General features: G+C 40.6%; 1 protein-coding gene across 1 annotated transcript in view; it reads left to right on the top strand.

Moving 5' to 3' along the window:
- cfap54 (cilia and flagella associated 54) overlaps window positions 1-27,908 on the top strand; it is a 450,427-nt gene that overhangs the window by 380,092 nt on the left and 42,427 nt on the right. The window contains exons 60-63 of the mRNA XM_072562407.1: window positions 1,198-1,342; window positions 5,956-6,057; window positions 18,224-18,365; window positions 24,527-24,730. Coding sequence (XP_072418508.1) covers window positions 1,198-1,342; window positions 5,956-6,057; window positions 18,224-18,365; window positions 24,527-24,730 — 593 coding nt within the window. The remainder of the gene's footprint in view (window positions 1-1,197; window positions 1,343-5,955; window positions 6,058-18,223; window positions 18,366-24,526; window positions 24,731-27,908) is intronic.

A 27,908-nucleotide genomic window follows, 5' to 3' on the forward strand; every position in this document is an offset into this window, starting at 1 on the left:
CAATTAATAAGGTGGGTTTGGTAAAATACAATGAGAGAACTTGCTAGGGTTCATGTTGCAAAACTCAAAGCAACTTGGACTCATTTTCTTGTGTGTGTGAATACTCTGCATCAGTTTTTCAAAATGAGAGAGGATTATAACAGTATAGATATGAGGGTAGATGACCAAAAGATACAAATAAATTAATATAGAGAGAAGGACGAGTAGGTTTCGCAGCTTTACAAGTGGATGCATCCTCATGCCCAGAAGAGATGTATCCAAGGCTGCTCAGAGAAGCAAGGGAGGAGGAACCTAGGTCTCTGGCAGTAACTTTCAAATCCTTTCTGGCCATAGGTAGGGTGCCTGAGGATTGCAGGACTGCTAATGTTGTCCCATTGTTAAAAAATAGGAGGGATAGACTAGAAAATTAAAAGTCTTCATAGATAGGAAGTTTTAGAATTTGGAGGGAGAGAATATTTCTGCACTTGGAGAGACAGACATTAAACATACTCAGGATGGATTTATAAAGGCAAGGTCATTTGACAAATTTGGTCAAATTGTTTGAGGAGGTAACTGGGAGTGTTGATGAGGCTAAAGCATTTGAAATGGTCTACATTGACTTTTTATTAAGATTCTTGATGGGTAGCCTTGTCACAAAATTAAGTCATGGTTAACAATGCATGTATCTCATAATGTTAAGTACATTTGTCATTTTCATTACCTTTCCTTTAAGATGAGAAAAACAACTTGTAACAAGCAGAGAGTATCATAATTAGTCATCTAGCCTTCCAGGGAAGCCTCAGTGGCTGTGAATTTAGATAATACTCGAGTGTTTCTAAAGGTCACTTTGACTGGTAATGATGTAGAAAAGTTATGGAAGACCTGAGTGAAGTCTGCATGACTAGCATAGAATATGAACTAGAAACAATACATTGACTAATCTTATCACCCTTCACTTTCATGCTGGAAGCTGCTGTAAAAACAGTCTCCATATAATTGTGAAATATCTTCTTGTTCCTACCTCTGATCCTCATAATCATGTTTAACCTTATTCAGCCAGCAGCCTCCACAAATGTTCATAGAGGTTGGGCAACTTTCCTATTCCTGGCTTCCCTACAGCATATCATACCCTCAAAACAACAGCATGTACTGCTTTAGAGACCGCTAACGTGCTGCATATGACTAATACAAAACATATGTTTTCTTTTAAACTTGTAGGTTGATCAGACAATCATATTTGGAACTTGCTTTGTTATTTTTCTATCTTGATGAGGTGATTGAGAAGGATTTAGAGCTTGGAGCTGAAAGCAAAGCAACGTTAAAATCAGGAATCATTGTCGTTGGGAAGCAGCCTAAAAGAAAGGTGAGAATACAGAGATAATTACAAGTGACTTAGACAAAATGCATGCAGAGTTGCAATATTCATATTCTGAGGAAGAGTCATACTAGATTTGAAATGCTAACAATGTTTCTGTCTAAGCAGATGCTGTCAGACCTCTGAGTTTCTCCAGCATTCCATGTGTTTTGGATTTCCAGCGTTTGCAGTACTTTGGCTTGATGCAATATTCACATATTGGATTATACTTTGTAAATGTGAATCTTAGGGAAGTTAATGCAGATGAGATATCAAATGATTTAGGTCTTCATCCTCATAAAATAACACAGACATTAACTCAATATTATCCTATAGATAAGTGTCCTCCAATATCCTAACATCCACTTGACACATCACCAAAATTCTGTCTTCAGCTTCAAAATTATACCACTCACACATCGTTTGCTTCATTTGTTTCTCCATGCATGATTACTGTACACTTCTTCAAAAAAAAAGTAAAATCTAGAGTCAGTAAGTCAGGTTTTGGCCCCTTTATCTCACTAGAACCTTCTTTGCAGTTGTTTCTGTTGTAAATCTGAAAACTGAAGATAAGTTGGGAGAGTCATGGTCATGGTGAAAATGATCAAGGAAACCTGCGTTCAGTGATGGTGTAGAATTGTCAGAGTTGCACAGTTTTTCAAGGATGGAAAAGGCTGTTTAGCCCATCGTGTCTGTACTGGTTATCCTTCTATTCTGATCCCATTTTCCCATTTGGCCCATGGACTTGTATGTTGCAGTGTTTCAAATGTTCATCAAAATACTTTTCAATTGTCTTGAGGGTTCCTGGCTTGAACACCCTTTAAGGCAATGAGATCCATGTTCTGAGAATGAGAAAAAAATTTCCTTAAATCCCCTCTAATTCTACTAAGGGGAAAGGTTTTTTTCCTATCTACTCTGCCTATGCGCTGGTACACATCAATCAGATTGCCCCTCAGTCTTCCCTTCTCTGCAGACAACAGTGATTGAGATCTGCAGCCAGAAAAAAAGCCCATTGTGTCTGTACCAGTCAAAAACAACCACATAACAATTCTAATCCCATTTTCCAGCACTTATCCCATAGCTTTGTATGCTAAAACACAGGAAGTGCACATCTAAGTACTACTTAAAATACTTGAGAGTTTCTGCCTTCTATCATCCTTCGAGACAGCGAGTTCCAGATTCCCAATAACCTCTGGATGAAAAATATTTTCCTCAGATCCCCTTTAAACCTGCCCCTTACCATAAATCTCTTCCCCTGTCAATTGATCCCTCCACCGAGCTACAAAAGTTTCTTTCTGTCTACCCTGTATATGCCCTTCATAATTTTATATACCTCAGTCATGTCCCCCTTCAGATTCCTCTTCTCTAAGGAAAATAACCCCAGTCTATTCAATTTCTCTTAGAGTCATAGAGATGTACAGCATCGAAAGAGACCCTTTGGTCTAACCCATTCATGCTTGCCAGATATCCCAACCCAATCTAGTCCCACCTGCCAGCATCCGGCCCATATCACTCCAAACCCTTCCTATTCATATACCCATCCAAATGCCTCTTAAATGTTGCAATTGTGCCAGCCTCCACCACTTCCTTTGGCAACTCATTCCATACCTGTGTGAAAAAGTTGCCTCGAAGGTCTCTTTTATATCTTTCCCCTCTCACCCTGAACCTATGCCCTCTAGTTCTGGACTCCCCTACCCCTATTTACCCTATCCATGCCCCTCATAATTTTGTAAACCTCTATAAGGTCACCCCTCAGCCTCTGACGCTTCAGGGAACACAGGCCCAGCCTGTTCAGCCTCTCCCTATAGCTTAAATCCTCCAAACCTGGCCACGTCCTTGTAAATCTCCTCTGAACCCTTTCAAGCTCCACAACATCTTTCCGATAGGAAGGAGACCAGAATTGCATGCAATATTCCAACAGCCGCAACATGGCCTCCCAACTCCTGTACTCAATACTCTGACCAATAAAAGAAAGCATACCAAACGCCGCCTTCACTATCCTATCTACCTGCGACTCCACTTTCAAGGAGCTATGAACCTGCGCTCCAAAGTCTCTTTGTTCAGCAACACTCCCCTCTTCATTAATAAACTCTCCAGCTGAGGCAACATCCTGATAAATCTCCTCAACGCCCTCACTTTGCAACCGCATCACGCTTATAATGTGGATTCCAGGACTGCCCACAATACTCTGTGGCATAACCAATGTTTTATATAGTTCCAGCATAAACCCCATGCCTCAGCTAATTCTATGCCTCAGCTAATAAATTTTATATGCCTTCTTAATCACTTTATTTACTTGTCCCACTACTTTATGAGGCCAGTGTACATGCGCATCAAGGTCCCTCTGATTCTCTGTGTTTCCCAGGGTCCTATAATTTATCATGCCTTGTTTGTCCTACCCAAGTGCATCACCTCACATTTATCTGGATTGAATTCAGTTTAACAATGAACAGCCCATCTGACCAGTTGTCTAGGGTGGCATGGTGGTTCAGTGGTTAGTGTTGCTGCCTCACTGTGTTAGGGAACTGGGTTCAAATCCAGCCTTGGACGACTGTCTGTGTGGAGTTTGCACATTCTCCCCGTGTCTGTGTGGGTTTCCTCTGAGTGCTCCAGTTTCCTCCCACTAGTCCAAAGATGTGCAGGTTAGGTGAATTGGCTGTGCTAAATTGCCCGTAGTGTTCAGGGATGTACAGGTTAGGTATATTGGTTATGGGTAAATGTAGAGTAGTAGGGGAATGGGTCTGGGTGGGTTACTCTTTGGTGGGTCAGTGTGGACATGTTGGGCCAAATGGCCTGTATCCACACTGTAGGGATTCAATGACATCCTATGACAGCCTATATTTGGTGTAGTCTAATGCTATCCTCTTTACTATTTACCATTCCGCCAATTATTGTATTATCTGCAAACACACTGACCAACCCTCATATATTCTTGTTTAAATCATTTATATAAACCATAAACCCAAGGTCCTAACCCCTGTTTGATCCCATTGAAAACATTTCCACTCAGAAAAACACCCCTCAATCATTACTTCTGCTTCCTGCCCCTCAGCCAGTTTCCTTAGATTCCATGGGCTCTTACCTTCACTATCACTGTCCTATGCAGAACCTTGTTAAAAGCCTTGAACTCCAAGCAACAACTCCAGCCTACCTACGCTCTTTACAGCTGAATTGCTCCAACCCAGGCAATATTCTGGTGAAACAAAAACAGAAACTGCTTGACAAACTCAGCAGGTCTGGCAACCTTTTTGGAATAAAAGTAAAGTTCATGCTTCATGATCAGTGACCCTTCTTCAGAATGGCCTTGTGAATTTCTTCTGCACCCTCTCTTATGCAGTCACATCCTTTTGAAAGTGTGCCAACCAGAACTGTACAGAGTACTCCAGCTGTGGATAGCCAACTATAGCTACAGCTCTATCATAACCTCTTTGATTTTACAATCATTGCCTTGACCACTGAAGGCAAATATCCCAGAAGTCCTCTGAATCACCTTAGTGTTGAAATATATTGGAAAATAAATATTGTTTAATGCAATCACAGCTCTTGTGTGTGTTTTTCTATACTTATCAAGGTAAAAAATAGTAATAGTGAGGAGTAGACAATTTCCCATTCATAGTGTGTACAGTTAGTAATAAACATTTTCTGCTTTGATCATCCAATGGTTTTAAAAGTTTTAAAATGCATCCTGTCTGGACCCTCGTGCTACTTCACTTCATTTAGAGAGAAGCAAAATACAAGTTGGTGCTTGGAAGTGAGGAAACAAAAGAAAATGCTGGAAATATTAAGGAGATCAAACAGCACTTCGAATAGAATAGCAATTTATTGTCATGTGTACTTTTACAAAACGTTTGTAAGTCACCATACCACAGTGCCTAAATTAATGAAAGAAGTCATAAATAAGAAGAAAAAAGCTAAAGATTCATCACAGTTCAATTAGCAACTCCTGGGCTCAGGGTATGCTGGAAAAGCGGGCCAAAACCGCCACGCCTTTCCAAGTCAAGATCTTCACGCCAAGATTAGATCTCCATGCTGGGCCATTGGAAGACCAGGAAGCTTCCTCCAAAGCAAGGACGAGATCTCCATGTTGAGACATCCATGCCAGGACTCGACCTTCACGCTGAGCTGCTGGAATATCTGTAAGTCACCCCAGAAGATCTCCACAACAGAGTGAGACTGCCCATTTATAGGAAAGAAACACAGTATTGTTTCAAGATCGATCTCTTGGATTACCTCTGTTTCCACTTGCCTAACGATTCAGTTCAAGTTTTCCAAATTAAAGACATGTCTCCATTATGGCTCATGCCAAAAGAAACTGGACTGGGCCTCTCCAAGTTTATTGTGAGTAAAGCTTGCAGGCAGCAAAGAGGAGACTATCACTCTGTCAATATTGTCTGAATATGTCAAGACCCAGAAGTGGAAGTGTGTGCTGATCTAATTCACTGTCCATACCCTTAAAACAATTCCTGAATTTATTATTCAGAACTCCAATAATCAAATTAGGTGCAATTTGATTTCTTGCAGATTAAATTAATTGTTCTATATTTAGGATTGTACAGTTTGACAAATATAAAATTAAAACAGTTTAATAAATTATTTATTCAATAATTCTGTTTCTTAACCAGATTACTGGCCAGGGAAGACTGATAGAAATATTGCACCATGTTTTGAGGCAGCCTTCAAAATATAAAATGCTGGCATGGATTGCCATTAGAGCGGCAAATGAGGTTTGTACAAATTATTCAGACTAAATCATTTTGTTTCTTTAGGCCTAATTTGTTTCTCTGCACAACATCTATGTAATATACAACAATTGGATAACTTTTGGGAGATGGAACACAGACATGTTTGAGCCTAAGATGTATAACAGGCATTTTTCATTCAAATGTAGAAAACCTGGAAATCCTGCAGTAATGATGAGAAACATAAGATGAAAACGAGTATAGAACATGGAGCAATACAACACAGGAATAGGCCATTTGGCCAAGTATGTCTATGTCGACAATGATGCCATTCTCAACTAATCACATCTATCTGTACCATATCGTCCGTATCCCTCTATTCCCTACCTGTTCATTCCCTACCACCCTGTTTTTTTTAAAAAAAGAAACTTGCCTTGCTCACCTCCTCCTTTAAACTTTTCCCCTCTCACTGTAAACCTATGCCCCTCTAGTATTTGACATTTCCACCCTGGGAAAAGACTCAGACTATCCAACCTATCCATGCTTCTCATAATTTTATATACTTCTATCAGGTCATCCCTCAGCCTCTGAAACAGTTTGTCCAACCTCTCCTTTATAGCAAATACAATCGAATCCAGGCAACATCCTGATGTCTTTTTTTTTTGTACCCTCTCCTAAGCCTCCACATCCTTCCAAAAATGTGGAGATCAGAATTGTGCACAATATTCTGAATGTCGCCAAACTAAAGACTTATAAAGCTGCAACAGGATTTGCCAGCTTCAATTGCCTCACCAATGAAGGCAAGCATGCCATATATTTTTCTTTACCCATCTTCACCATTTGTGTTGCCATTTTCAGGGAGCTGTGGACTTGTGCCCTAACGCCATCTGCCATTTCCCTGTCCAGCTTTCCAGCTGATCTATATCCTGCTGCAACCTTTGATAACTTCCTCACTATCCACAAATCCACCAATTTAGGTCATTGGAAAACTTACTAATCAGACCACCTATTCTTTTTGGCTAAATCATCTATTTAAACAAACAGAGGTCCCAGTGAAATACCATTGGTCACAGACCTCCAGTCATCAAAACATCCCTCCATAACAATCCACTATCTCCTATTACTGAAATAATTTTGGATCCAACTTGCCAACTCATAATGATTCCGTAAGACTAAATCTTCCGGGCCAGCCTACCATGAAGAACCTTGTCAAATGCTTTTCAGTAATGTCCATGTAGACAACATCTACTGCCCTACCCTCATCAATCATCTTTGAGTTTTTTTAAGGAAGTGACAAGCAAGTTTGTGAGATGACCTCCTCTATATAAAGTCATGTTGACTATCCCTAATAAGTCGATTCTTCTCCAAAGCAAGTAAATACCATTCATAAGAATCTTCTCAAATAATTTTCTACCACTGATGTAAGGCTGACCAGCCTGTACTTACCTGGATTATCTTTGTTGACCTTTTAAACAAAAGCACATTGGGTATTCTCCAATTTTCTGGGACTTTGGGGTTGTGGCTGAAGAGATTAAAAAGATCTTGGTCAAGTCCCTAGCAATCTCTTTCCATGTCCCGGGATAGATCCCATTACACCCTGAGGACTTAATTATCTTAATGCTTTTAAGACACCTAACATATCCTCCTCCTCAATATTGACATGCCCCAGAATTTCAACACCACCCTCTCTAAACCTATCATTATCATCTCCTTGGTGACTACTAATGTGAAGTATTGAAACTTGTTTGAGAAAAGCAGGTTAGGGGAAAATGGTTTGACTCTAGAAATTTATCGTTAGATATGCAAAATATATGGAGGAATAGGGTAATATTTATGAATCCTTATAATTTACAATTGAAAACCTGAGAAATCTATAAATCTATAATTCATTTCGACATATATTGCAGAACAAGACAGTAAATGCTGTTGGGGAATTTTGAGAAGATTTGTAGCTCAGTTTGAGTTCTGGATGTAAGTTTGCTCACTGAGCTGGAAGGTTTGTTTTTTGATATTTCATCACCATTCTAAGTAACATCATCAGTGAGCCTCTGGTGAAGCACCGGTGTTAGTGACCTGCTTTCTAATTCATCCAATTTCCTTGGATTAGTGAAGTAATTTCCTGTTCTTTTTCCCAGCAGGTGGTAAATGGGGACCAAGTCAATGTGTTTGTTGATAGAGTTCTGGTTGGAATGTCATACTCCTAGGAATTCTCATGTGTCTCTGTTTGGCTTGTTTTAGGATGAATATGTTGTCCCAGTTGAAGTGGTATCCTTCCTCATCTGTATGTAAGGATACTAGCGAGAGTAGGTCATGCCTTTTTGTGGCTAGTTGATGTTCATGTATCCTGGTGGCTAGTGTTCTGCTTGTTTGTCCAATGTAGAGTCACACTGGCCTGATAGTTGGCTCATTCTGATTAGAATAATTTGGTTAGTGTTTAATTACTGACTTTGAGTTGCTCAGACACCTGTGTAGCAGTGGATAGAGTTCTACTTTTTTTTATTTTTCTAATTTTCTATTTTTCTAGTCAGCCTGTTCAGAGATGTTGTTATACAACTCTGGAGTGTTGGGACTTGCATCCTGACCTCATGGTCCAGGGATAGGGACACTACCACTGCACCACAAGAGGGTCCTGGACAAAGATCTATTCATGCTGTCGAAGATCCCATTCATTTGCACTGATGTAATTTGATTAGTCTCATGACTTTTAGCTTGCAGGAGTTTACCTAACAAAGGCTTTCTAAACCTAAGATTACAAAATTAAATATTTAAAATTCTGAATTATTAGAGCTAATTTATTACATGCATAATTCAATCAAGGTTTATTTTATACTGGATTTTCCCCATTTTGCCACCTGTCCCATACTGGAGAAAGTAGGATTTATCAGAACGAAGGCTGCCTTTACAATCACAAGTCCGGTTATCCATTTTGGATAGCACACAAAGACTCCATAAAAATACAGGCCTGACAGTTTACCCACAGTTATCACGGCTGCTGTTAACCGATTTCTACAGATATGGATATCATATATCTTACATCCAGTCCGAAGTGCAACTTTTATGAAGGTAATATTTGTAACAGAACTTCGGAAGAGTTTAGTCAACGGGTCAAAGAGTCTATTTGCTTAAGATTTAAGGAATATTTAGTCAGCTATTATTCCACTGGAATGTGTAGTATAAGCCATGAAAGGTTCAGAAAGGAATGGGAGATAAATTGCAAAATAATTACAGAAAAATCCAAGAGCTAACAGTAGTCAAAATGTCAGATTTAATTATCCTAATATTGATGAGATAGTAACAGGATAAAAAGGGACGAATTCCTAAAATATACAACAGAACTTTGATTAGTCTATTTCCATCCCAACAAGGAACAAAGTTTTAGCTGACCTAGTTCTGGACAATGAAATGGGTCAAGTGGAGTGTGTTTCAGTTAGGGAGCAGCTATGGTACATGGTTATAATTTTATCAGGTTTACATTAGTTATAATGAATAGAAATTATAGTCAAGCTTAAAAATACTTTACAATCATATCCAGCATCTCCCAGGTCCTAGGAATGCCATTGAGAATGGTGATCATTACTGGGATTGCAGCCAATTGGAGAGGAAAGTTGGTGATCATAATGGGAGGGGGGTTCAATAGGGCTACGTCAGAAGGTCCTGTTAAAAGTATCAAATTGGGTGAGGGCTATGGTGCACAACAGAGGGGGAGAAGAAACTTTTGTAAGGGTGGGGAGGGGGAATCAGTGGGGTGTGAGAACAGATATTGGGCAGGCATCTGACAGAACCATGGCCCTTTAATGAAGGAGCCATACTCTTGTTCATTAATAATTCCAGGATAAACAATTGGTATCATTAAAATCTGGCTCCATCCTTTGCCACGTTGAAGAGTGTGGTGCTGGAAATGCATCCGAAGAGCAGATGAATCAAACCTATTCCTGATGAAGGGCATATGCCCGAAACGTCGATTCTCCTGCTCCTCAGATGCTGCTTGATCTGCTGTGCTGTTCCAGCACCACATTCTCGACTCTGGTCTCCAGCATCTACAGTCCTCACTTTCTCCCTCCTTTGCCACCCACATAAAAGATGGGCAGGAAGTGGCCTTTAAGCAGCAAGGTTAAGGAATAAAGATACATTTTACTTACTTCATTGCTTTTTGAACAAGTGGCTGTAGATATTTATAGTTTCCATGTGATCCATCCTGCCATATTGTCTACCCTGGATCACTTACTGCGAAAGCATCTGTAACTCTTCTTTGTTGTCTTGTCTTGATTATGATCCTTCTTAGTGTGTTACACCCAATAGGTGATGAGTCTTTACACCTCAATCTTTTACCTTATGTCTCTCCTGTAGTGAGAACAGTGATGTGGTATCTGCCAGCATAATTTCTCTTGCTGCCTTCAATTTCAGATTGAAATCATAACTCTGAAGCCTCAGAGTAACATTTGTTGCCTTCCTGATGTTGGACTGAAGATCCATGCTCAGTGATGTGCAGCAAAGATCTGTTGTGGGTGCACTGCTGTTTATCATTTATATGACTTGCATATGAATATAGGAGGAGTGGTTAGTAACTTTGCAGATGACACCAAAATTGATGGTGTAATGGACAATGAAGAAGGTTATCTCACTATATTGGGACCTTGATCAGAAGGGCCTAGGAGTGGCAGATGGACTTTAATTTAGAAAAGGCAAATCAGGGCAAATCAGACACTTAATGGCAAGATCCTGGGATTGTTGCTGAGCAAAGAGACCATGGGGTGCAGGTTCATAGTTTCTTAAAGGTAGAATGCAGATCGAGTAGTGAAGAAGGCATTTGGTACGCTTGTCTTTATTTGTCAGTGCATTGAGTATAGGAATTGGGATGTCATGTTGTGACTGTACAGAATATTCATTAGGCCACTTTTCAATTCTGGTTTCCCTGCTGTGGGAGAGATGTTGCTAAACTTGAAAGGGTGAAGAAAGGATTTACAAGGATATTGCCAGGATTGGAGGGTTTGAGCTAGGGAGAGGCTGAATAGGCTGGGGCTTTCTTCCCTGGAGTTTTGGAGATTGAGGAGTGACTTCATGGATACTTTATAAAATCATGAGGGGCACGGAAATGGTGAGCAGCCAAGGTCTTTTTCCCCGGGTAGGGGAGTCTAAAACCATAGGGCATAGGGTTAAGGTGAGTGGGAAAGATTTAAAAGGGCTTTGAGGGAAAACCTTTTCAAGCAGAGGGTAGTGCATGAATGGAATGAGCTGCCAGAGGACATGATGGAGGATGGTACAATAACCACATTTAAAAGGCATCTGGATGGTACATGAATGGAAAGTGTTTAGAGAGATATGAGCCAATGCTGGCAAATAGGATTAGATTAATTTAGGTTATTAGGTTGGCATGAACAAGTTGGACCAGAGGATCTGTTTCTGTGCTGTACACCTCCATGACACTCCATGTTTTCTTCTGCTCTGTGGATTATGATCACTCTACTCTGAACCATCTCCCATAGAGAGATTTGAACTTCTTCCACCTATGTACACTGCCAAATGCTCTCCTGTTATATTAGTACATCTGGTCTCAACTGAGATTCGAGCTTTGGCTGTGAATGTCATCAGCTTTCCTTTTTGCACGAGGACTGCTATCTAAAGAAACATCTGCTTCCAGAAGGGCATGTTTCTTCCTGTCATGGTATAAGACTCATTGAGACGATGCTGTAGCTTTAAGAGGTGTATTTTGGTTTGGTTTCTTTTTGAGAGATTGCTCAGTGTCTGTTCTCCAATCTATGAGAAGATAAACCACTTGTGAAGCCTTGGGTTTTATTTTAAAGTTGGAACAATAGAAGCAAGCTGAGTGGGTGTAGTCAAGCTCCTATCCACAGAAACAGGGATTTTAGGTTTAGCTTTCAGCAGTTGCTGTTGAGGTCTTGATAAGGGGAAGCCTTTTTTTTGACCCCTCTCAGTTACAGCCAAAAGCTGGGAGTTCACTTCCTAGGATAGCATGTGAGACAAAATCTGTTTTCTGAATTTACCTTTTGCCAAGTGTGTGCTTGAGATGTTATTATATTGGAACATTTAATTAGTAATAGTTTCTGTATCTATTATTCTGTTAAATTTTCCTATAGAGTTAAGTTAATCAAAGTTCTTCTTTCTTTTGTTATATTTTGACTGTAGTGTTTTGCTTAATGTTGAATAGGTTGACCAATCGAATTGCATTGGAACATAGCACCTAACATTTACGTTTAAAATAAGAAAACGTTAAGGTCTAGGCTACCTTCTTAATATACTTTGAAGGGGTCTAGTCTCATCTATAACAATCCTATCTTGGCACATTATCTTTTTGAGTTTGTTGAAACTGCTGTCATGTGACCCTGATCACTGATCCTCCACATCATCTTCATCAGCTATCACAGCTTTGCTCTGCAGCCCGACGTATGTGGTATAAGACCCTAAGGTATAGAAACAGAATGAGGATATTTGGCCTATATAGTCTCCTCCGCCATTCTATCATGGCTGATATATTTCTCAACCCCATTCTCCTGTCTTCTTCCCATAACAATTCAAGCCTTTAAGACCTCCGAGCTCTCTCATTTGTCTCCCATCCCTCAGGGTTTCCATCCCAGAGGTGTGTCTTGTCTACATTTCATTGCATTTATTTGTGCTTAGTGTCATACAAGAATTTGTACCTTACAAAGGTGGGGTGAATGTTGTCAACAGTGAAGATTCAGTGTCTAATTTCATATTCCAACAGTTATTTCAAAACTTTTGCCCTGCCAGTACTGGTGTGACTTCTTCAGTATTCAAAGAGCATAATGATTGCCTATTATTAAGATTCAGTTGAGATCTTTTGAATCCAGGCAAAAATTCTTAGCTTCCCAACTGGGTTCCCTCTCACCACACTTACCCAATCTGTAGGCTGTGTCATTCTAGCAATCATTTTCTTTTCTGAATATAGGTTTGCTTGCTGAACTAGAAGATTCATTTTCAGACATTTTGTCACTATACTAGGTAACATCTTCAGTGAGCCTCCGGACGAAGCACTGCTGGTGTTTCCTGCTTTCTGTTAATATGTTTGGGTTTCCTTGGGTTGGTGATGTCATTTCTTCTGGTGATGTCATTCCCTGTTCTTTTTCTCAAGGGGTGGCAAATGGGGTCCAAGTCAATGTGTTTGTTGATAGTTCCAGTTGGAATGCTTCTAGGAATTCTTGTGCATGTCTCTGTTTGGTTTGTCCTCGGGTGAATGTGTTATCCCAATCTAAGCGGTGTCCTTCCTTATCTGTATGTAAGGATACTGTATGTAAGCAGAATGCTTAGAGAAATGATTAATGATGCCCTCAACAGACTCCGTAAATAAAACCAGGAAATTTTGCACCAAAAATATTTTCTCACTCATGCAACAGACCATGGATAGACAGACACAGTATAACAAGCCATAGATATTAGATAGCGACAATCACAGAAAATGAAAAAGCTAGACCTGCAGAAAAAGCTAGACAAACTTACACAAAATAACAACACAGAAGCATGGATAAAAAAACTTATCTGACCGACCCTTAACAGACACTGAAAAAGCCATCTTAGTAATAGGATTAAATTACAACTTCCAAGATGCAGACAAGAAAGATTTCATAGCAGTATTAGAAACAATACTGAAAGAAAACCAACTCACAGAAGAAATCCAGCAAACTATCAGACAGGTAGTTGCACCAGCATTAAGCAGGAAAAAAGAAGGAAACACACTCCATACACAAGAAAAGAAAGCACTAGAAAGACTAAAAAAAAATTTTAAAACATTGTTATCCTACCTGCAGACAAAGGATGCTTGACAGTCATTTTAAGTCAAAGAGACTACATTGAAAAAGTGAATGCACTACTTGCAGATACCAACACTTACCAACAAGTGCCGATAGTCTCAACCCCACAACCAGAGAACCGAATCACAGCCCTACTTAAAAAACTTCAGAAGTCTGGAGAAATAAATAAGACCGACTTCCAAAAAATGAAACCAGATGGATCCAACAGACCACGCTTCTACGGAATTACCCAAAAGTTCACAAACCAGTGGAACCCCCATCCACTCCACCCAAGAATTCCTGAAGACCATCAAAGACACTAAGATCGAAGAGGATGAAATAATGGTCTCCTTTGACATAACAGCCCTGTTCACATCCATCAACATCAACCTGGCCAAGGAAACACTGACTATGCTATTAGAAGACCCAAAGACACATTCACCAAGCACCATCAACTTCATCAGCAAGGTCAGTTTTGTCAAGCCAGTGAACCTTTGCCTTACCACCCACTTCACCTTTAACAATAAAACCTACAGACAAACCAATGGAACACCCATGGGATCTCCGATATCAGGGTTCTTAGCAGAGGCAGTAATGCAGAGTCTCGAACAAGCAGCTCTGCCAAGCATTCAACCCAAACTTCGGGTCCACTACGTGAATGACACCTTTGTCATCACTAAATGAAACAAATTAGAGGTAACCTTCAAGACCATCAATAATACCCTTACTGGCATAAAATTCACTGAAGAGGAGGAAAACAACAACAAACTGCCATTCCTAAACGTCACAGTAGAGCAAACAGCCAACAGGGAACTTCAAACCAGCGTCTACAGGAAAACAAGACATACCAACCAAATATTGAACTACAGAAGCAATCATCCCAACATCCACAAATGAAGCTGCATCAGAGCATTATCTCAACAAGCCACCTCACACTGCAGCATAGAGGAACTATGCAGAACAAAGGAAAATCACCTATACAGTGTATTAAAAAAAAGGGAACCCAATAAATCAGTCTGCTGATCTCTCAGCAACCAACCATAACCAAGTAGACAAAACGTGTCCAGAAACCCTAGCCACTCTCCCCTACATCAAAGACATCTTGGAAATGACTATCAGACTGCTCAGACCTCTTGGCATCATGGTAGCCCACGAACCCGCCAACACACTAAAATAGCAGCTAATGAACTTGAAAGACCCTATACAAACAAAAAGCAAAACTAATGCCATTACAAAATATTATGCAAGAACTGTAACAAACACTACATTGGACAAACAGGCCGAAAACTAGCCACCAGGATACATGAACACCAACTAGCCACAAAATGACATGACCCTTACATATGGATGAGAAAGAACACCACTTCGACTGGGATAACACATCTATCCTCAGACAAGCCAAACAGAGACATGCACGAGAATTCCTAGAAGCATGGCATTCCAACCGAACTCAATCAACAAACACATTGACTTGGATCCCATTTACCATCCCTGAGAAAAAGAACAGGAAATGACATCACCAACCTAAGGAAACCCAAACATAAATAGAAAGCAGGAAACACCAGCAGTGTTTCATCTGGAGGCTCACTGAAGATGGTGACGAAACATCTGAAAATGAGCCTTCCAGCTCAGCAAGCAAAACTACATCCAGAATCTCAACCTGAGCTACAAATCTTCTCAATATTCACTAGCTTTATTTTCTTCTATCTCTTAGTGTTCTCCTACAAATCTTCCTTTAAGTTCTGTTGATACTTCACGTAGGGTTTAGTGCGGATGTGATAAAGTCCTCAAAACATCCAAATGTTTCATCGAAACATACTGGGTACCTTTTGCATCACATCTTTGAATCTGATTCGAGGTACTTTTCAATGGTGTACTCACTTTATCCCTCAGTGTAATCTCCTCTCCCCTCCATGGTTTACTATGAAAATCTGTGACTTTTCACAATTACTTAGCTCTGATATATCAAGTAGATCATTCAGTTAATGGGTTTTTGTGTTCCTCTGGTTTGGGGTTCTCCTAGCTGTCAAATCCCAGATCACTCTGTGTGCTGTTTGCATGACAGTGTTCTGTTTCAGAATGCCTTTTCTTGGGTAACCACTTTCTTCCAAACTTTCCCTGTGTTCTCCAGTATGTTTTCATCCTAGAGTTCATGTGGGTTTATATCTCACCCTCTTCCTGATCTGAATCAAAAAGTGATATTTTTCTTTAGCGGGTTTTGAGAAGATTTGTAGCTCAGGTTGAGCTTCTGGATGGAAGCTTGCTTGCTCATTTTCAGGCATTTTGTTACCCTACTAGGTAACATCATCAGTGAGTCTCTGGTGAAGCACTGGTGTTAGTGACCTGCTTTCTATTTATGTGTTTAGGTTTCCTTCGGGGTTGGTGATGTCATTTCCTGTTCTTTTTCTCAGACGATGGTAAATGGGGTCCAAATTAATGTGTTTCTTGATAGAGTTCCAGTTGGAATGCCATGCTTCTAGGAATTCTCATGCATGTCTCTGTTTGGCTTGTCCTAGGATGTGTTGTCCCAGTCAATGCGGTGTCCTCCTTCATTTGTATGAGGAAGAGACATGCATGTGAATTCCTAGAAGCATGGCATTCCATCCAGAACTCTATGAACAAACATATCGACTTGGACCCAATTTATCACCCTGTGAGAAAAAGAACAGGAAATGACATCACCACAGGAAATGGCATCACCAACCCAAGGAAACCTAAACCCATAAATAGAAAGCAACTCACTAACACCAGTGCTTCACCTGAGGCTCACTGATGATGTTACCTAGTATGGTGACAAAATGTCTGAAAATGAACCTTCCAGCTCAGTGAGCAAACCTACATCCAGATATTTTTCTTTCTTTGGGAACTGCTGCATCCAAACATTTGAAGTAGTTGTATAGTTCTTAAGTCTATCGTGTTCCCAAACTCACTGGCATCTTCCAGAGTATGGGTGTTTTGGTTTCTTTTCGACTAGCTATCACAATCTTTCTTTGTTCCGTCCATCTTTTCCCAGGGATTGTCCTATTGATAAGCTCTGCAGATTGTTTTAAATGTGGGACACTTCCATGTCTTTTTCTCAATCTGGTGTACATTTATTTAGTTGCTATTTTGCTATGTCACCCCTGTTGCCTTTCCTGCAGATTAACTGAAGACCAGCCTTTTAGACAGTCAGTGTTTTCACACCTCTCTCTAGCCTTCATGTGCCCTGACATTGTCTCAGTCTGCAGTATTGTGAGTTTGTTCTTTCTCATTAGCACTTTCTGTACTTCAGAGTATGTGTGGCCTCCAAATTAGTTGATCTATTGGTCTTTCACCTTTGCCCTTAAATGTACGTATTTTGACTGCACTTTAATTTTGTTGGAAAGTTGCCAAATAGCTCAGCTAACTCCTGTCTGAAGCCTCGAAATTTATTCCAGTGCATTGAATAATTTCATTTGGGTAGAAATAAGTGCTAAATCTTTCAAAAATCTTGTTTGTATTGTCCTAATTTGGTTGTAATTTCCCAGCTGTGAAATAAATGTAATGCTTTGTCTCCTGCACACAGAAATATATAGCTGACCCTTTCTTCATTATTAATGCCATTTCAGGAAACTACTGAATGCCAATTGCGATTTTAAAAAAAATCTCAAATATATCTACAGTATTATCAGTTCTCAATTTATTATGGGTGGTACACTATGTTCATTGCAGTGCTGGTCAACATTCTTTATGGTTGATTTTGCATGATCCACTCATGTTTGTTTTCTTTCCGTCTCTGATACTAGTTTGCATCAATTTTGCCAGTCGGTATTATATTTGTTTAAAATGCTTTAGGCTAACCCACTGCTGCCAGTATATTGTGCTTTCTTGTCTTTAGGTTCCCAGATGTTTGACATAATAACATGTAAGTCTTGCAAAGCAAAGAGCTCTGTGTCTTTACAGAGTGATTGTCCATAATGCCAAGTGGTACCTGTGTGTGACATCAACTGGCCACATGAGGCTGGAAGAAGCTTCTGCACATGCACTGCTGATGTTACTGCACTTAACCTACTACTGCCTCACCACTGTTGCTTTCCATTGTTTCAAAATGACTTTGGGTGCCTTTTCACTCATCGGTCCTCTTTGTGTCAACCAGAAGTGGCATTCGCAGCTTTGTTTTTAATATACCTGCCGTAATGTCAGATCAGAAGATTTCCAAAGTTGGTGCTGTGTTCGACAAAACCTGACTCTCAAATGCATCCATTGGTACACCGATATACGATTAGTTCCCAGTTTGTTAGCTACTAACTCCATGTTACATAATATGAGGTGATTTTCGAAAAGGTTATCTGCCCTCATGAAGATTGGTGTCAAATGTTAATAGTTAATGCTCCTGTAAATCAACTGCAGATATTTTATTGTGCTAAAAGTGCTATGAAAGTAGAAATTGCTATATTTCCACTCATACACAAATGTCATTTGTTGGTTAGGTTGTCAGAGTGCTACGCAACTCCCAAATACTAACTAGAGACAAGGAAATTGGTGAAGAAAGTATAAAACATTTAGTTCAAAAGGAATTGCCTGAATATGTAGTTCTGGATTTTTTGGCATCTTATCAGGATTTTGAAACTGGTAAGAACTTAACATTATAAGAAAACCATTGTCTTTTTAAAATGTATGCTTTTAAAATATATATTAAAATATGTGCTGTGTTATTATCATAGAGATCATCCTAAGGCTTGTTTCAATTAGATTAGATTAGATTAGATTACTTACAGTGTGGAAACAGGCCCTTCGGCCCAACAAGTCCACACCGCCCCGCCGAAGCGTAACCCACCCATACCCCTACATCTACATCTAGATCTAGATCTAGATCTACCCCTTACCTAACACTATGGGCAATTTAGAATGGCCAATTCACCTGGCCTGCACATCTTTGGATTGTGGGAGGAAACCGGAGCACCCGGAGGAAACCCACGCAGACACGGGGAGAACGTGCAAACTCCACACAGTCAGTCGCCTGAGACGGGAATTGAACCCGGGTCTCAGGCGCTGTGAGGCAGCAGTGCTAACCACTGTGCCTGTGTCTGTTATTGTGCTTTAACTTAACAGGCAGAATATATCAACCTGCAATATGCCAGAAAATGAGTTATTGGAGCATGCTTGATAAAACCACAGGGAGCCAAGTTGGGTGTGTTCCCTAAGCACATCCCGCTGTAGGGAATGTTTACCGATAGCATCACCATATTCCGATAGATTGACCACAATTGTAAGGACTGTTTTACCAATGGTGGATTGAAACTGTACCTCACGAGCAAGCAGCCTACCAATAGCAGTCCCCTGGTAGGGGAAGAACATTTTAAGCATGGGTGGGGTGCTATAGGCAAGAAAATTAGCACCCCACAATCCAAATAATACCTTGTACAGTTTTCCAAACTGGTACTTCTGCAAATACACAAAAGGGAAAAGAGTAACTTGGGAAAGAATAGGGCCGCTTAAATATCAACAAGGATGTCTATGTGCAAAGCCACAAGAGATGGGTCAGATCTTAAATGGATATTTCATGTCAGTATTTACTGTCGATGTCTTGAAGAGAGTCTGCATTACAGAAGAGGAGGTGGCTGGAAGTCTTAAAATGTATGAATGTAGATAAATCCCCAGGACGTGATGAATATATCCCAGGATTTTGTGGGAGGCTAGGATGGAAGTTGCAGGGCTGCTAGCGGAGATATTTGTATCAATGACAGCCACGGGTAAAGTGCCTAAAGATTAGAGGGTTGATAATGTGGCGTCATTATTTAAGAAAGGCTGCAGGGAGGTTCCTGGGAACTACAGACTGGTGAGCCTAAGTTGTTCGGGAGATTCTGAGGGACAGGATCTACAGGCATTTGGAGAGGTAAATACTGACATGAAATATCCATTGGAGAGGCAATGACTCCAATGGGAGAGTCACCATGGCTTAGAATCATGTGGTAAATCATGTCTTATAAGCTTTTTTGAAGGGGTGATCATAAAAGTAGATGAGGGCAGTGCAGTAGATGTTGACAAGGTACCACTCTGTAGGTGGTTGAGTAAGGTTAAATCTCTCAGGGATCCAGGGAGAGCTAGCCAATTGGATACAAACTTGGCTTGACCATAGTAGAGAGAGGGTGGTGGGAGAGGGTTGTTTTTCAGACTGAAGGCCTGTGACCAGCAGCGTGCCACAGGGATCAGTGCTGCCACTGTTATTCATCATTTATATAAATGAATTCAATGAGAATTTAGGAAGAATAGTGAATAAATTTGTGGATGACACCAAATTTGATAGTGGACAGTGAAGATGATTTTTTGGGAATGCAGTGAGATCTTGATCAACTGGGCTAGCGGGCTGAGGAATGGCAGATGGAGTTTAATTTAGATAAATGCAAGATGTTGTATTTTAGTAAGGTAAATCAGGTAGGACTTGTATGGTAGGGCCCTGGGGAGTATTATAGAACAGAGATCTAGTGGTATGGATTCATAGCTCCGTGAAAGTAGAGTCACAGATAGACAGGTTGGTGAAGAAGGCTTTCGGTATGCTTGCTTTCATTGGTCAAACCATTGAGTGTCAGAGTTGGGACATCTTTTTACAGCTGTACAAGATGTTAGTGAGGCCATTTTTGGACTCCATGATTTGAGTTATGAGAATAGATTGGGTGGTTTGAAACTTTTTTTTTCCCCTGCTGAGTAGGAAAGAGAGTTGTGACCTTTATATAGGTCTATAAAATCATGAGAGGCATAGATAAGATAGATAACCAGCAGCTTTTTCCCATGCTAGGGGAGTCTAAAATTAGAGGGGCATAGGTCTAAGGCACAGAAGGTGGTGAGTGTTTGGAATGGACTGCTAGAGGTAGTGGTGGAAGCAAGTACAAATTTGTCATTTAAGAAACATTTGGGACAGGTACATGGATAGGATAAGTATGGAGGGATATGGATCAAACACAGGCAAATAGGACTAGTTTAAATTGTGAAAATTGGGTAGCATGGGCAAGTTGGGGCCAAAAGGCATGTTTTCATGCTGTGGACCTTTGACTGTACTTGGAATTGGAATACTTAACAACATTGCCCAATCAACACCATTCAACCCAATTTACCTTGGTTCCCTATTTCTGCTTTAACCTTTTTTGACCTGAAATTGGCTAAGTCAATATTCCCAATTGTGATCTTTGGACATATGGACTGTGCATATTTCTTGTCACTGCTAGTGAAGAATGCCAGAAATTGAGAGAAAGCATATGGGTGGCATGGTGGTTAGCACTGCTGCCTCACAGCACCAGAGACCCGGGTTCAATTCCCACCTCGGGCGACTAACTGTGTGGAGTTTGCACATTCTCCCTGTGTCTGCGTGGGTTTCCTCCGGGTGCTCCGGTTTCCTCCTACAATCCAAAAATGTGCCATTTTTGATGTATTGGATATTGCCGGGTTGACCCAGTTGCATTCCTATCTTTAGGTATTGTACTGTTTTGATACAACTGTCTAGCTTATGAGGCCTTTTCAGAGGGTACTAAAGATTCAAGTTTCCTTTCCTTTCCTAAAGGGATGAATAAAGCAGATGGGTTTTTAATTACAATTACAATGTTGTTAATGGTCACAATTAGGCTATCTTTTAATTCCAGAATTATTCACTGAAATTAAATTCCACCAGTTGCTGTTGTGGGATTTGAACCTACTTAACATTACCACTACATCACTGAATCTCTATTGAATGGATTCAATCCAGTGAATTGATCATATCCATCTCAGCAAACTCACTTGTTTTCATACTTTTGAAAATATTTAGAATATTTGATACTTCCAGACTGTATATGCCAACCTAAACGAAAAATATAAGTTATTCAACTATACAAGTTTAAATTCAAATTAAATCATAGTGAAACATCAATTACTATGTTAACATGATCTTTATAGAAGTTGCATGGAATCCATTGAATTGTATGTGATGAGCTTCCAACTGAGTGAGGCACTATTTACCCCATTGAAAACTATGTATAACAGAAATGTCCATGTTGATGAATTCATTACTTGGTACTACAGAAGCAGACCACAAGCAGAATCCTGACATAATTACTGGTGCCATAGAAACATAGAAAATAGGAGCAGATGTGGTCCAATCGGCCCATCAAGCCTGTTCTACAATTCAGTATGATCATGGTTGATCATGTATTTCACCACCATATTCCCATTCTCTTTCCCTACCCCTTGATATCTTTAGCCGCTAGAAATCTGTTTAGTTTATTTCTTAAATATATTCTGTGACTTGGTATCCACAGCCCTCTGATAGAGAATTCCACACCTTCTGAGTAAAGACTTATTTTTTATTAAATTCCCTACAGTGTGGAAACAGGCCCTTCAGCCCAACAAGTCCACACCGACCCTCTGAAGAGTAACCCACCCAGTCCTATTTCCCTCTGACTAATGCACCTACCACTACAGACAATTTAGCATGACCAATTTACCTGGCCTGCATAACTTTGGACTGTGGGAGGAAACCAGAGTACCCGGGAGGAAACCAGATTACCCGGGAGGAAACCCACGCAGACACGGGGAGACAGTCGTCTGAGGATGGAATCAAACTTGCTGTGAGGCACGTGCCGCCATTTATCTTCATCTCAATCCAAAATAGTCTACCCACGTCCTGAGACTGTTAACACTCCAGCCCCACCCAGGCCAAGCTAAATATCATTCTTGTGTCCAGCCCATTAAAGTGTTATACATTTCAATCAGATCCCTTGTTACTCTTCTAAACTCCAGTGTGTATAAGCCCAGTCAACTCATACCTCACATGACAAACCTGCCATCCTCGGAATTAGTCTGGTGAATTTTCACTGTACTCTTTTTATAGCAAGTTATCTTTTAGTTAAGGAGACCAAAACTGTGCACATTACTCTAGGTATAATCTCATCAAAGTTGTGTACAGCTACAGAAAACACATTCTTGCTGCTGTACTCAAGCCCTCTTGCAATGAAGGCAAACACGCCAATTATCTGCCAGTGAAATCTTAATTTATGATTATAATACAAGGACATTCAGATCCCTTGTACATCAACCTTTCCCAGTCAACTACAATTTAAGTAAGACCCTGCCATTCTGTTTTTCCTGCTGAAGTTGACAACTACTTACATGTCCCGCGATGGCAGATAGTAAAATTTGAGTGCAAGAAAAATCTGGAATAAAAAGCTAGCCCAATGGCAGCCATGAAAATAATGCTGTAAAAACCCCATCTGGTTTTCAGATGGACTTTAGGGAAAGAAACTGCTGGCCTTACCTGGTCGGGCCTACAGTAACTCCAGATCCGCAGCAATGTGGTTGACTCTTAATTGCCCTTTGGGTATATAGGACTGGGCAATAAAGATCAGAGACACCCACACCCCAGGACCAATCAAAATTGTCTGTTTATCTTATTATATCTGTGTAGGCCTCATTCCATTTTCTTCCCTTCAGTCCACCGCTGTGTAGATTATAGCAATTGAAGTGCATATCCAAATTGTTATTAAAGGCCCTTACAGTTTCTTTCTCTACCACGCAACATGGCAGTAAGCTTCAAACCTCATTACCCTCTAGATGAAAGCATTCTGTTCAATTTCTTTCTAATCCTTCTGCCAATTACTTTAACTTCATGCCTTGGTTATTAATCTCTCTGACAATGGAAATCTCTTTTCCTAACCACGATATCCAGGCCTCTCATAATTTTATACATTTCACTTAATTCTCTCCAGCTTCCTCCAATTTTCCCTTGCGGCTAAAAAATGGCATTCGTAGAAACATCTTCTTAAATATCCTTTATGTCCTGTCTAATCCGAGGACATCTTTCTTGAGTGCAGTCATCAGACGTGGACTGCAGCACTTCAAGGAGGCAGCTCATCACCACCTTCTCAAGGGCATTTAGGACAGGTGATAAATGGTGGCCCATTCAACGATTCGCAAGTCCCAAAAGAGAATTTAAAAATACTACAGTAAACTTTGTTTAACCGGCACTTTATGAATCAGCACTTTTGATAAGGCAACAAAAATTATATACTTCAACTACTGCAAGGTTTATTTATCTCAATATAAGTATGCTTATTCAATCAGGGAACCACATGAAAATATCAACATTTATTCAATTTTAAATTGACTTCTCCTCGAATATCGTAATCTACTGTGATGTCTGAGTCGTCATTTGAGGATGCGAGTGAGAAGGTTGTCTGCCATTAAGTTTTATTTCAGACATTGCAATAATATTTAAGTGATTTATGATTTAAATAAAGTATAATAATGTGTATATCCCCATTACTTACTGTGTGTTGTTACATTAATTATGTAGACCTCTTGATTATCTGGAAAGTTTGATCAATTGGCACACTCCTAGTCTTATAGGAGGCGATAATACAAACTTTACTGTCTATGCAGTATTCCAGCCTTTTTAAAATTATAGGACATGGGTAACACTGGCTAGGTCAGCACTTATTGTCCATCCCTAATTGCCCAGAGGGCAATCAGGAGTCAACCACATTACTGTGGGTCTGCATTCACATGTAGACCAGACCCTTAACAAATCTAAACTGCCTTTGTAAATGATTTATTTTGTCCATCGGAACAATTTCCAATGGCCTGTACTCCCTTGGTCTGTTCATCCCTCTTATGTTAAGCAACAATGCTTTCGCAAAATTAGTTTGAGAGATTTTACATAAATTCTTTATAAAATGAAATCAAACATTTACAACAATCAAATTGAGTGCAAAATTTTAATTTGCTTCTTTTATAAAATGTCATTTTTGTTGCTCATAACCTTGCAGAAAATGATGAACTTCTGCCAACCTTAACTACCATACAAGGACAAAAAGTGGAAGAGGAGGAAGAAGGAACCAAACCAGTTGCACCAAATGAAATTCCAAATTTTGTGTCATTTTACAGGAAGGTTGCACAATCATTGAACTCTGTCCAGTTTCTCAATTACAATAACCACCTCCGTAGGCTCTATAACATCAATCTACTTCCAAGTAAGATATTTGCATGTTGTTCTGTGTGTGCTTTGTAATGGACCAGGCCAGATCCCCTCAATATACTTTAAGAAAGTAGCCTAGACCCTAACCTTTTCTTATTTTAAAGGCAGATGTGAAGTGGGTGTTCCAGGTGTGATACAACTAGTCAAACTACTTGGCTTTAAGCAAAACAGAATTTATTTAAACACTACAGTTGAAACACGGACAAAAGAAAACAGAATTTAGAATAATTTAACTATTGGAAAACTTAACTGGACCGATATGACAACTTAACTAATTAACTGTTCCAATACAGTGACATCCCATTAACACACCCCTTCCAGAGAGAGATTTCAGAAGAAAGTCAGAGGAATTCTTTACTGAAGCTTGTAACTCTCTTGGGCTCACACATCTTGTGACTGCTACAGCTAAAACAAGCTTAAAAAACCCTGAACTGGCCACTCCCCTTCTATTGGAAGCTTGACTTTTCTGTACCTCTGCCTTTACATCTCTCTTCAAAAAAATCAAGGACAAAATAGCTTTATAACATGACAGTGTTGTCACAGTTTGACAAAGAAAGAGCCCAAATGACTGCAGCAATTTGTGATGAGATACTCATGATTTTCTGAATGTTAACAAAAGATAAATTAATATAACTCGTTAGGGTAAAGTTACTGCACAGGGTTGATGTCTTGGAAAGCTGGTGGTTTATTATGAGAATCACCACCCTTCAGAAGAATGAAGAGGTTTAGAAGGTGGAACCTTCCAAGTGACCTCAGCCACTGTGGGAATTGAACCCACACTGTTAGCATCACTCTGCTTCACAAACTAGCCATCCAGCCAACTGAGCTAACCAATCCACCGAGTAATACAAATACAAATACAAATAATTGCTAAATAATCAAAGGAAAGAAGAAACAGACTATAAGTAGAGCAATAGATAAAAGGCAATAACTGGAGTCCATGGCTACATGGGGCTCAGGATCTCGGCTCTGTGCATAGGCCATGGTACCCCAAGGGTCAGCAGCAAGGCCCATGATTACAGTTCCTGGTCCTGACTGTAGGCACAATTGAATGGGTTGATATTGGCCACTCACTGCAAGTTGCTGGTAATGCATTCACCCAAAGCCCAGGATGATGAGGGACTCAGCCTAAAAGGGTGAGTCAATGCAGGGGCTAGTGATACCTAAGGTGAAGTTCACAAGGGAAGGTTGGGGAAGGGACCGGCAGCAAGGGTACGAGAGCAGCCTTCTGAAATGCCTCCCCTTTTTTCTGGGTGCTGATTAGGCATTGATTCCCTAACTGTTAGGGATCTTTCATGGAGTCCTGCAAGCAACCACGACAGGGTTTGCTTTTCAGGCTCCTCCATGTAGCAAATCCCCATCTGCCACTGGGTGAACATAAGCAGAAGTGAAACATGGATGTTATGTGACCTCTAGATGCTCAGGAGGGCATAATTGATGCAGAACAGGATCACTATTCCTTGCATCTGATTAAACGCACCCTATTACAAAACCTGTCTTTGTCGGGTGTAGTGTGGCTATCAAACTTTGCCCTGTGAATACAAGTTGAGTGGGAGGAATTAAAATCAAAGAGTGTGGTGCTAGAGAAGCACAGCTGGTCTGGCAGCATCCAAGGAGCAGGAGAGTTGATGTTTCAAATATAAGCTCTTCATCAGGAATGAGGGGGTGGCCCAAGGGGGCTGAGAGATAAATTGGAGGTGGGTAGGGCTGGGGGGAAGGTGGCTGGGAATGCAATAGGCCGATGAAGATGGGGGTTGAAGGTGATAGATTGGAGAGGAGGGTGGAGTGGATAGGTGGGAAGGACGATGGACAGGTAGGACAGTTCAAGTAGTTGGGGTGTTGAGTTGGAAGATTGGATCTGGGATAAGGTGGGGGTAGGGGAAATGAGGAAACTGGTGAACTCCACATTGATCCTATGTGGCTGGAGGGTCCCAACGTGGAAGACCAGCTGTGCTTTTCCAGCACCACACTCTTCGACTCTGATCTCCAGCATCTGCAGTCCTCACTTTCTCGTGGGAAGGATTAAAATAAAAATATTGGAAGGTGGTAATCACAGGTCAAGATATCATGTGTGGTGAGTATGTAGGTAAGATTTATTTTTAATTACTTTGGTGGGCGGAGTGGCAAAAGTTTACCATGGATAGGAGATAGGAGTGGGTAGGGGTTTGAGGATGGGTGAAGACTAAATGGTGCAACAACTTCTAAAATAACTGGGCCAGCTGAATCTTACAGTTTATTTGGATAAGAGCAAGCAAGTCAAATGTAGTGGAGTGATTCTTGCTGTGAAGCTGAACAAGTGTTTTTGCTGAATCTTACCAAACTTGCTGTATTTATTGCCATTCCTGCTCCTGTGGCATGAATCACATCAATTCCAGCCCCATCTTACCACACACTATTCCTGGAGGAACTGCACTCAGAATTGACAGGCATCCTAAATGCAGGCGGAATCTTTAAAAGGCTGCTGTTCACCTGGACAAGCACTGTCAGTCTAGACTGCCCTATGAGGTTCCTGATATTTTCCCCAGACATGGCAGACAAGGGGAAATCAGTGGCCTGCTTTGAGGGCAGGTTTCCAGAGCTGCTGCTGGAGTGGTTGGTGCACAGAAGGGATTTCCTTCTCCCCCAGGACCAGCCTTGGAGTCCATGGCACCAGACCATGCTCAGCCTGGTCCCAAGTTGCTGGCTGGGTTAAAGAAGGATCAGCCATCTGGAGGAAAGGTCAGACCTGCAGGAAGAAGGCCAAAGTCTTTCTCCACCTTGCCAGTGCAAGTGCACAATCTTCTGTTTGATATTTCACACTCACTGTATCTCTGCGACTGTACTTCTCTCCCACCAAAGCTCGTGCTGTGTAAATCTCACTACTGCCTGCAACATTCTACCCATTTCTACCATCATACCCTCGGTGCTTACCTACTCACTCACTCAGGGCACCTCCACCTGAACCAACAGTAATAGCTGTGCCACACACATTCATCTCCATACTTGTTATATCTCATTCTCAGAGAAAAGAATAGGACAGAAAGAGTTAGTACAGGTGATGAGCCACATGGCATTCAGTTCCTCACTCCTCGTGAGGACTAGATCCTGACTGTGACCACCCCAGCATGGCCTAGTCTGGTATCAGAGACTGCCCTTGATTTACTCTGCCTGGACCCCGAAGTAATGGATATCTC

Source organism: Chiloscyllium punctatum, chromosome 44 (assembly GCF_047496795.1).
Source record: "Chiloscyllium punctatum isolate Juve2018m chromosome 44, sChiPun1.3, whole genome shotgun sequence".
NCBI classification, from domain to species: domain Eukaryota; kingdom Metazoa; phylum Chordata; class Chondrichthyes; order Orectolobiformes; family Hemiscylliidae; genus Chiloscyllium; species Chiloscyllium punctatum.